Genomic DNA, 12,003 nt, shown 5'->3' with positions numbered 1-12,003 from the left:
TTTTAAATTTCATGACTGAATATTATAGATGCTATAGTCCTTATGTTTTCTATTGGAGTTAAATTTGGAAATTTTACCACTCAAAAACTACAACTATAAACAGGATAAGTATGCCAAAAGACTTTCTATAATTAAGTAGTGTATGCATAAATCATGGTTTTTTAGTACTTTATTTTGAATCATTAAATTATTTTTACTAAAAATTATCAAGTAATTCCAAAATTCAATATCTAATTTAGAGTTACACAGCACCTGAAAGTGGATAACTTATATGGAGCCAAAACTGTTCGTTTTTACACATACCAGTGTACATGTTATGTGGAAGTTTTTTGAGAAGGTAATGTTATACAATGAAATGAAAGCAATGTACAAAGTCAGTATAATAAAATAGTTATAGACAATAAATGGGAGTTTTCTTAGAGATCTGCTGGGAATGTGTGCTGTGTCCTTTGACCTGCCAGCATTTTCACAGATGGGGCTTCAGATAATAAAAACGGGAGTCCATGGTCCCCATCAGAGGCATGCTCCTTTTGGATGCCTTGTCCATCTTTGAGTGCCAAGAGCCCTGCACAGGGCAAAGAGCACAACAGGTCCTCAACTGACACATTTTCATAGTACTTAAGGATGTTGCAAAGCTGAAAGGTATAGCTGTGCTTTAGATCTTCCAGTAAAAATTAGAAACGGTCAACTGGGAGCAATCTGTACAAAAAAACCAACATTTGGGAATTTAACTTGGCAAAAGTTTACTTTAACTAATAGTAATGCAAGACTTTGTGTGTGTGTTTTTTTTTTTAAGATTCCGCAGCAGTTTACTAAGGCTGCATTACTAAAAGAAAAAACAATTGTAAATATATACTAGAAACATTATACTACCACCCAATTGGCAAAAATTTTTAAGTGTGACAACGTCGAGTGTTGGTGAGACTGTGGAATAATGAGAACTCTGCAAACACTGCTGAGTATTTGCTACTGTCTTCCCACTGGACAGGCTACATCTGGGGATTAACTTTTGTCTTTCCTGGTAGAGAAGAGAGCAGGGGACACTTTTGAAAATGTATGTCCTGCTTTGAGGCAACTAGGAAGAGGGCAGGGAGCTTTTCTGGCTTCTGTTCCTTCTCAGTTGCCTTCAGCTCAAAATAATTCTTATTCCAAAGTGGCATATCTGAGGATGGCATAGTCTGCTACCGTTTCATTACCTTACTTCCAAAAGGACAGTAGTCAACTACGTGAATGGTTTTCTTTTCTTTATTGTGTTAAAAACCTGAAAATTTCTTTTCAAAATAAAAATTGATGGGGCAACTCACTATGTAAAGGTACAACATATTCTGTTTGCTGCTAATGACAAAACTAGAAACAAGGAGAGGGAGTTAGAAGGAGGAAGATGCCTATTTGAGGAAAGTAGGAAGGATGCGTCAAACTAAGACAGCGCTGGCAAAAGGCAGAGGGCTCACCATTGCCAGAAGCATTCAAGGCCTTGTTGACCGCATCCTTATGAAGCATGACATGGATGGGGTTCTTCCATTCAAAGAGAAGTTGGGATGGAAGGACTTTTTTTCTGGGCTGTTCCATCTGATGTTGACGTTGAGGGTCAAAACTGATGTACGAGTCCACCATGACCCTGGTACAAAACAGAAATCAGTGATGGTATCGACCACGCCCAACCCACCTGGTTGCATTCTTTCAGCCTTACCTTTTCTTCCGCAGGCAATTGCTCTTAACTGCTGCTTCTCCCTCTGTCTGCTGCCCTTTCATTTCCATAAACTTCTCATTTAAGGTAAGCAGGAGGGACAAATGCTGACAAGATGAGCAAGGATCAGGTGGTATGAAAATCTCATCCACTAATCCTAGCAATCAATTACAGCCATTCTTAGGATTTTGAGTCCCTCAAGCCCCTTCATTAATCAACCCCCAGTTATTCATTCTGCCCACACGTGCAACTCACATTTGCTGTGGCATCATACTGTGTTCAGAGGAGTGTCTCACAAGCAATGGAAAAAGACTGGGTATCTTTAGAATATTAGTCGGCAGCTGGTTTAGTTAAATCTCTCTCCACCCTCGCTGTACTATATTGATTAAATTGTAAAGAAATGGCTAAATGAAGATATTATTTGTATTTGGTGCATATGCTCTCATGCACATCATTCTATTTTAATTTACTTTTTAACATGTAAGTCAATATTATTTTAAAATTATTTCCCATCTGGCGTGCATGCTAATAAAGAAATCTACTAATTTGTGCCATATCAAATTTAACCTTTTTTTTTTTTGTACTTTCTAATCACAGAGTTCTCAAGGAAATCAAACTGGAAAAACTGGTTTTAATCTTCTTGCCTTTTAGTTCTCATACATAACCATTTAGTGAGAGACAGAAATGAAACACTTGTTTTTGGAGGTCTTAACCATGTGAGAACAAAACACGTACAGTTCTCTCTCTATTATTTGTCTTTATTTTCATCATGCTTGTGTAAAACCTAAATACAGCAAGGTAAACTGATTATCCTGCAAAATAACTCAGCGTGATCTGAATCATAAAAGAATTCAATTATAGTCTGCCTCATTTTGGTGGGGTATATTATGATCAATTTTTTGAAATTCTGTAAATCACATGTATGTATGTATATATGGTAATTCTCTATTACCCTGTTTGTTTATTCATTTCACATGATACCAGCACCGTGTGCCACAAGAGACTGCTTGTGCATACACACATACGTGAGGCATTAACATTTCTAAGTGCTAAATTCGTATGACTCAATTCATTATAGTTTTGGAAATATTTTTCCTGATTCAAACTGTGTGTATGTGTACTTATAGACAGTTGTGCACGTTGATAGTAAATGGAATTAACAAGAAAAGTTAAATATAACAATTTCTATATTAATGAATTTTCATGTATTTTTCAACATAAAGTTGAAAAACATTATACTTTCTAGATATCTCGGAATGAAAACCATACTGCTGCCTTTTAGGAAGGTTAGGGTTAGGGTCTGGAGGAGACCACATTCTTACTGCAACATTTGAATGAGTCGCTGAGTTAATTCACTGAAGGTGTAAAACTTTATGGGAAGTGAGACAACTACAGGGGAAAGAGCAGCTGGACCCAGTATAGTTGTTGAATCTCCTCTTCACCCCCGTGGTTCTTTTATGAGGAACACCAGATCTGGGAGGCTCTTTTTTCCCTCGTCACAATCTAATTTTATTCTGTGTTTCCCTCACTCTGAAAGAACGTGTGCTCCCCATTTCTGCCCTTCCGTTAAGGGAACATTTACATTGCCACCACATCTTTATCAGTGGAGAGAACACAGAGTGATTTCTCAGTTCTCCCTGGACAGATGCTTAATCCTCATATTTCCAGAATCAAAGACAGTTCATTCCCCCACATTCAATTCTGTGACCCAGATTTTACCTGGGCGCTGCCAATGCTGAAATGAATCTAAGGGCTAAAATCGGAAATACATTTCTCTGCACTGACCTATTGGTATTGCCCCTAAAATATATTTGAACGTGCAGTAAATCTTTAAGATAATGGAAAGAAAATGGAATTGCCTGCAAAAGATGTCCTGTTTCTCTCTTGCTTACTATCTTCATGACTTTAAACAATTTCCTTAAATCTCCTGAGTCATTAGTAAAATGTCAGTGATAGTACACCTGAGAGAGTTGGCATGGGAACAACACAAGCTAATAAACATGAAAATATGTTTTGTAAATCACAGTACAACAGAACTATGTCTATTATTATGTGTATGACAAAAGTAGGTTTTTAAAAAAAAAATCAGCTATCTAAAAATAATTATGTAGTAACCCAAATGGGAAAAGAACTTGAAAAAGAATAGCTACATGCATATGTATAACTGAATCACTTTGCCCTATCCCTGAAACTAACACAACATTGTTAATCAACTATACTCCAATATAGAATAAAAGGTTTTTTAAAATAAATAAATAAATAAAAATAATACATTGTAAATCGACTATACTTCAATAAAATTTTTAAAAGAGTTAAAAAATAAATAAAAATAATACTCATCACTCACTCAAACCTACAGTCCTTATATGATACCATAGTCCTAGAAATCTTAGAATATAATACATATCTAGGTTTTCTCCCTGAAAATAAACCTGAAAGTACTCAAGTACTTCAAAAATATATTTGTATCCATAAATTTAAAAGATAGATTTTATTCTTTTGCTGTTAACATTCTTTGTGTTTAAAAGTCTTACCATTACTTCTTTCTAAACGTAAAAATAAACACATCTTCTTTTCATCCAATTAACTCAATTGAGTAACAGATTATTTTTTAAAAAGCTTTCTAAACTAATATTTTGTAATGACTCATCCAAGAAAATATCTTTTCTGTTCAGAAGTCTGCACCTCTATTTTATTCTTTAGTCAACCACATAGCTTTAAAAATGTTTACTGTATCAATCAACCAAAGAACAATCAATCACTTCTTCCGTTCCTCCGTTCAGGAGAGCACCCCAGGTATGTGGACGGTGGCAGTGGGTTTTCTGTAAAGTCTGTGGTAGAACCTGGTGATCAGTTAGTAAATACACAAAGGCATTTATTCCTTCAATTTGATAATGAACTACTTATCGACTGCTTTATTTCAACAGGTGCTGGTCTAAGCTGTTAAATTGCTCGGCTAATGCACAAATACATGAGTCTAGAAAGTTAAAAGAGAAAGAATGAAAAGGTCACCTGCTACCCTAACAACTTCACAACATTCCCCTGAGCTCCCAGCCCCCTTTGGTGGCCATACTTCAGGGATGCATTGGTACTTTTGGCCATGATAGCACTTTTACTCTGCAGTGGAAATCACCTTGGGATTGTGTTCATCCTTTGTGAGTGGCTTATCAACTAGCTTCATCCTTTCATATTCTCAGTATTAACAATGGAAGTTTGTTGTTGTTGTTTTTGTTTTTGTTTTGTTCTGTTTTGTTTTGCGGTACGCGGGCCTCTCACTGTTGTGGCCTCTCCCGTTGCGGAGCACAGGTTCCGGACGCGCAGGCTCAGCGGCCATGGCTCACGCGCCCAGCCGCTCCGCGGCATGTGGGATCTTCCCGGACCAGGGCATGAACCCGTGTCCCCTGCATCGGCAGGTGGACTCTCAACCACTGCGCCACCAGGGAAGCCCACAATGGAAGTATTTTAATATTTTTATTTTTTGACAAAAATGACTTCTAATAATGCCATCTTAATAAGTTAGATCATTCACAATAGTCTAGAACAATTAATGTTTTCTTTTTGAGTCACCTAGAACTTGCTTCCAGATCTGAGATATGACTGGTCTCTGTTGAGGTACCAAAACTCAAAGCACAGAATTGGAATTTAAGAGACTTGAATCCATGTCTTGCTCTTTTCACTAACTAGCTGAGGGGTTTAGTTCATCATGTGTGACCCTGGGCAGATCACTTGACGTCTTTTCTGCCTCAGTTTTCTCATCTGTAAAAGGGACTAATAAAAATACTTACCGCTTAGCATTGTTGTAAGGAGTCAATGAGATTATGATTATAAAGGTCGTAGAACAGCACTGTGTTCATATTAAGAACATATGTGTTATCTATAATAATGTAATAGTAATCTGTTTTGTCAGAATTCCTGTATTATCTCATCTCACAGGCTATAATGAGAACCAGATGACTTACTAAATGTTGTATTAGTTTTTTTATTGCTGCATAGCCAATTACTGCAAACACATCAGCTTAAAACAATACCCGTTTATTATCTCATAGTTTCTATAGGTCAGAAGTCCAGATCTACCTTAGCTGAAGTCTCTCCTCAGGGCCTCAGAAGGTTGAAATCAAGGTGTCAGCTTGTGGTCCATTCTGGAGCCCAGGATTCTCTTCCTATCTCATGTGGCTGTTGAGCAAATTTCTTTATGGTTGTGAGACTAAGGTCTCCGTTTCTCACGAGATGTCAGTGAGGGGTCATTCTCAGCAATTAGAGGCTGCCCGCCGTTCCCGGCCTTGTGGCCCTCCCCATAATACGCAGTTGCTTCCTTCCAGGCCAGGAAGAGCATGCCTCACTGCTTTCCAATCCCTTAACACCAGATGAAGAAAGGTCAGCTTTAAAGGGCTCACCTGATGAGGGCAGGCCACACAGATCATCTCTCTTTACCCCTATGATGTAATGTGATCACACCTTCATATCTCATCATGCTCAGGAGATCCACCCTTACCCAAGGGGAAGAGATCAGAGGAGAGTGAGGGTGGTGGCAGGGGATTGGGGGTGGGGGCATCTTAGAATTCTCCTTCAAATGTGATGTGAAGTGAAAAGTAAACATGATCTACAAATGTGTAAAGTGCACATTATTGTAATCTTTATTATTATCATTACGATCATGATACCAACAAGTTCTTAACCTCACATGACACGATTCCATGTACTTGCAATGGTTTACATTAGCTGTAAAGAGTACTCCAATTCATTTAAAAATTATGTAACTCAGAGCTTAGCATTCGTTTCCTAGCTCCTTGAATTCCTATTCTCTTTGGGGTACTTACTTCCCAAATTCCTTCCTTTGATCTTTGTCACTGAATCACGACACTCCCGAAGATCAAAGTCCCACCGACAAATATGTTTCTGTTGGGGTTGCCAGTGCAGAAAATGAGCAGCCTTCATCACACTTACGTGTATGCACCAATCCCAAAATTCCCATAACTTGGTCATACTCAACTCTAAGACAAATTAAAGAAAATATAACCTTTTCCAGTGCTTTAATGATATTTAACCCAAGAACTATGTGACAGACTCTGAGAAGTTTATTCATAGGCGGCAGGATTGAACTCTAGATGGTCCACATGTCTATGGCGTTGTCCTTTGACCAGCCCTCACAAGGATGTCATATATTGTAAAAAGTTTGATAAATAGATAGTAAAATATAATATAAATATAAAATAAATACAAATATAAAATAAACATGAAATAAAAATATATTAAAAGGATGATGTAAGGAATGGTTGAAAATGATTATATCTTCCATTTAAATGGAATGGGGAGTTTAACCTAGAAATCCAAAGAAGAAACTTCTGGTATTTTGTGAATACAAACACCTTCAGGGCAAGGATCAGTTTCATAAACATACGGAGATTAGTAAAACTTTTGTACATGGAATAGAGTACTACTGGATAAAAAAATAAATTAAAAGAACATGGACTGCAAATTATACTTGTGTTCAGAGTCGTCTCTGCCACTGTTGGCAAGATGATCGTGGATGAGTTACTTTTCCCACTGAGACTTAGTTTCTGCCTCTGCTAATACTGCCTACTATGTACTGTCTGCTATGTTACCATCGTCATCTACGGTGGAAGACGTTCTGAGTAAGTGAAACAATCTAAGCTAAGTTCTTAGGACAATGTCTGGTACACAGTGAGCATTCAGTAAGTGTTGCCTATTGTTGTTATTATTATTAATTTTAATTATGTTAACATGTGGCCCAAAGTCTGGAATGTATTACTGCTCAAAAAAATACTACTTTCTTCACCTTTCTCCAATACCTGTTTGTTGAGTTGAGCTGGATCTGTCAAGAAGAGTATTTTGGATATTGTCAATCTAAAGTACGTTAAGAGGTTACCATTAGTCTAATTTAATATAGTTTTCTTCCTCGCTTCCTTCTCCCCCGCCCACCTGCCTGTCTTCCTTCCATCTTCTCTTCTTACCTTGTCTTTCCTTCTTTCCTTCTCTCTCTCTTTCTCCTAAATGCTCTTACTCTATCCTTTTTTTCTCAAGCAGATATTATTTTAAATTTTCGAACAACCTATGTCAGCAAGTCTGGCCAAGTTATCTTTGAAGCAAGATCAATTTGCATCCACTATGTCACAACCTGGTTCATCATTGATTTAATTGCTGCCCTACCTTTTGACCTCCTGTATGCTTTCAACGTCACAGTGGTGAGTAAAGAGCTCCCTTCCACATGACCTTGAAGGTTGGTTTTACCCCTGTGCTTATTTTTCACATGTTCAGGTTTTAAATGTTTGTCGCAATTTGTATGTCCAGGATTTTGTGCCCTTTTTAATAAAGAGGCCAATGTCACCAATGATATGCAGGCCAGATTCTCCAATTAAAGGAGTTACTTCCTTTTTGAAATTTGTATTACCCATTTCTAATCATTTAAATACCTAGAACCAGGATATTAAAAGCTTGAATTTATCATCAAATTGACTCACTAAACAAATCCTTTGATAAGAAAAACATCTGCAGGAATAGAAGCATTACTTTATGTTACTGAGCCAGATATTTCCCTCAAGAATTTGGTGGAGAGTTTGAAGATTTCTTCTACTTTTATGACTTTTACTCGCTACCTTTTGAATATTTCATTATTCATTGGCAAAACAAACAGAAGACCTATCAAGATAGAAAGATAGGTTGAAATTAAAATAGAATTCAACTACTTCTTAGAAGTCCCTGTAAAAACGTTGGATTGAGCAAAAATCTAAATGATAAAATGACCAACGTAAACCAAGCATCCTCTTGAATTTTTATTGGTATTTGTAACTTCTCCTCTTTCTTCATCTAAAGCTTTTATTCTCAGATTTCTTACAGGAAAGAAAGTATGCCCTCTTGTAGTCATAGCTATTTTTACTATTTAATGATTGACACTCTTAAAAGCATTAAGTGTTCCCTTATAAATAGAGAGACTTTTAGGAAGGTATAAGAGAATTTTTGGACCAGTAATACAATTTGCTGCCAGAGTAACCAATTTTAGCAGGCAAAAATTTACTAGACGTTAGTTCAAATTAAACATATTTCCTACCCAGTTGACAAACCTCTCCCCATAGAAATTATATTCTCTATCAAGAATTTAATAGCATAGTTTTCAATATTAAACAAAGTGATCAATGTTTCATTACTGACTTTAGAACGAAGACTGAACTAAACTCCTGACTACATAGTACAGATTTGTGCATTTGATGCATTTGTTAATTGCCTGTATAATAGTATTTTTCTTTTTCTTTCAATTTTTTTTAAGTTGGGAAGTTGAGAGTGTCAACATTGTTAAGAGGTTTATAACTCAGCTGAAGGGAAAGCTCTGGGGAAAATCTAGTATATAATATCAATCAGTGCTAAAGTGGATTGTTATCCAACCTTTTTAAAGTGCTTTTTAAGATTGAATTTGACTAGATAAGTATACTATAATGAAAGTGTAATGACTTAAAACAAGGCTTTTGCAAGACTGCCAAAAAATATCCTGAAGAAGTAGATAATTCATAAAATGATAAGAAAAATTTTCCAAATTATCCTGGAGAATTGTTAAATAAATGGTGTTTCATAGACTGCTGTAAATTAACTTGCTCTGCTACTAAATACTAATAATCATTTTTTATATTCCATTTCTCTTTGGGCACTGAACAAATAGGATAATTTTAAACATATATATATCATGTACTATAAAGTCTATAAAATAAAAAATAAGTAAAATGTTTAGATATGATTAAAATTTCCATTGCCTAAAATTAACACGAGTAAATAATTTTGAAAAAGTCTAATTCTCATAATTTGATGAATTTTAAATACTTGTACATTTTCACTGTGCTTCTTCTACCCTTCTTCCTTCTCACTTGTGAAATACAGCACAAATCCTTTATAAAGATTTGAAGTTATAGATCAACATCTATATCAGAAAGAAAGAAAAAGAGGAAGGAAGTAAGGAATCTCTCTCCATTATCAGTGATAATTTTTCTGCTTTTCACAAGGGTGAGCTTATGATCATTTAACAATTGGCATATAGATTTGTTATTCCTCCCAATATATTAGTCAGTATGAAATATTCGATTTGAATAGAAAAGCTTGTTCAAAATATTACATTTACTTCCCAGGAAAGCATAAGTTATAAGGAAAAGTTCATAAGTTATGCTACTGTTATACTACACAGACTTACAAAAAGAAGAGCAGGAACAAACAAATAAAATAACAAAGGGGCTGATTTTCCAGGTCTAAAGTGGGTCCAGTTAGTGCATCTCCATAGATGACATTCTAAAATGCATGGCAACCATCAAAAATGTACTGATGGCATGCTTTAGCTTTACATGCTTTAGCTTTGGCTGTGCCCACAATTGCTGATGGCAAATGTTTTACATGCAGCTCACACATTTACTTATTAAAACTTACTGTGTATAAGTCACGATGAAAGGCACGACGAGAGGTAAAATTGTGAATGAGACAAAGAATGAGAGTAAAAAGGCAAAAGTATGAATCCAAGTTTTATCACTTACCATCTGAGTGGCTTCTTGGGAAAGTTAACATCAGAATAGGCTTAAAATCGTAAAAATTCCTGCAGGGTTTCTGAGTAGCCTAAAAAGGAAACTTTTCTATAAAATACCTTGCCAAGTGTCTAATACCTAGAAGGACCTCAGTACGGTAATTAACTTTTTTCTTTCTCCTTTTTCTTCCCTATTGGATAGCCAGGAGGTGGTTATGTCCACTTGGTAATAGGGGAAACTGCAGTTTGATAGAGGTTTTTGATGAATACATCATTCACTGTCTTGCACCTGTCTACAAGGTGCTTATAATTCTTATCAATGACAAGTTCAGAGCAGCATCCCAAGAGTAAGAAGTTCCTTTCTCTTTTTCAGATGATATATTTCCATCGAAATCAAATATGCCTCTTTCTCCTATCATTCATCAAGAGCCAAAATTCACATTTTATAGCCAGAGGTTTTGGACTCAGATAGGAATAAATACAAATTTTTTTAAGTGACAGCGAAATCACCAGGGCTGCCTCATCCTGGACTCCCAGGCTCATGTCCCTTATTTTTGTAAATGACTATTGTTCTCATGTAAGGGCAGCCTCACATTCTTCCCTCAAACATCCCCTTTCTGGCCAGAGAAAATGGGGAGCTTGCCTGCATCAGTACTCTATATTCAGATGGTGTGTTAGTCTACTCAGGCAGCTATAAGAAAATATCATAAGCTGGATGGCTTCAAAAACGGGAATTTATTTCTCACTCTCCTGATGGCTGGGAAGTCCAAGATCAAGCTTTCAGCCAGTTTGATTCTTGGTGAGGGCTCTCTTCCTGGCTTGTAGACGGCTGTCTTCTTTCCGCGTCCTCACGTGGCCCTCATACAGCGAGGGGAGGGAGCGAGAGATTGGGGTAGGTGGCGAACAAGAGAGAGGGTGCTGTGGTCTATTCTTATAGAGGCATTAATCCCATCTTGAGGACCCCACCCTCATGACCCCATCTAAACCAAATTACTTCCCAAAGACCCCATCTCAAATACCGTCACACTGGGGGTTAGGACTTCAACATATGAAATTTGCAGGAACACAATTCAGTCCATAGCAGATGGTATCCTCCATTTGAGAGTTCTGCTCCAGGATTCACTTTACTTACAAAATTGTTATCTATCAAATTCACCTACCTATAAAATAAATTTCACCCTAGTAATTCCTCTAAGCCACAAAGTAGAAACTGCATCTGACTTACAATCAGCTGGAGAAATGATAGATGAGAACGTGAGTATGAAGGAGAAGAAAGTAAACCTCTACCCAGAAGACCCACAAAAAGGAATAAAAGACCACAGCTACCTGGCAACTTCCTCAACTGACCTTATGATTTTTTTTTTTTTTTTTTTGCCACACCACACCTTGCAGGATCTTAGTTGCCTGACCAGGGATCGAACCCAGGCCCGCTGCCGTGGAAGCATGGAGTCCTAACCACTGGACTGCCAGGGAATTCCCATCCTTATGATGTTTTTATATTTCAGCATAGAATAATTCACAAGATTACAGTGGAAGACACTTTTATTGTATATCTATTGTTATAGTGAGCCTGGAGTGTTTTGCATTTTCACATAATAGCTTATCCATTCACTCATTTAACACAAATTTACTGAGCACTTCCTATGTGTCAGGCACTGCTCTAGGTACATTTTTCTTGGAGATAAGGGAAGATGGCTGGAGGAGGGAGAAATTAGAAGTCAGTTGACTCCTGATAATTATAAAGGCAGACTCTCAAAAGATGCTGACCTTGTTTATGATTTTGCCTGTAAAGGAAAAATGGTGC

General features: G+C 36.8%; 1 protein-coding gene across 1 annotated transcript in view; it reads left to right on the top strand.

The window, feature by feature from the left end:
- The window catches only part of KCNH8 (potassium voltage-gated channel subfamily H member 8), a 384,891-nt gene that overhangs the window by 250,563 nt on the left and 122,325 nt on the right, over nucleotides 1-12,003 (top strand). The window contains exon 6 of the mRNA XM_060149115.1: nucleotides 7,733-7,890. Coding sequence (XP_060005098.1) covers nucleotides 7,733-7,890 — 158 coding nt within the window. The remainder of the gene's footprint in view (nucleotides 1-7,732; nucleotides 7,891-12,003) is intronic.

The sequence above is a fragment of the Lagenorhynchus albirostris genome, chromosome 5 (assembly GCF_949774975.1).
Source record: "Lagenorhynchus albirostris chromosome 5, mLagAlb1.1, whole genome shotgun sequence".
NCBI classification, from domain to species: Eukaryota; Metazoa; Chordata; class Mammalia; order Artiodactyla; family Delphinidae; genus Lagenorhynchus; species Lagenorhynchus albirostris.
Note: the sequence above shows the minus strand (reverse complement) of the source record. Positions and strands in the feature narration are given on the sequence as shown.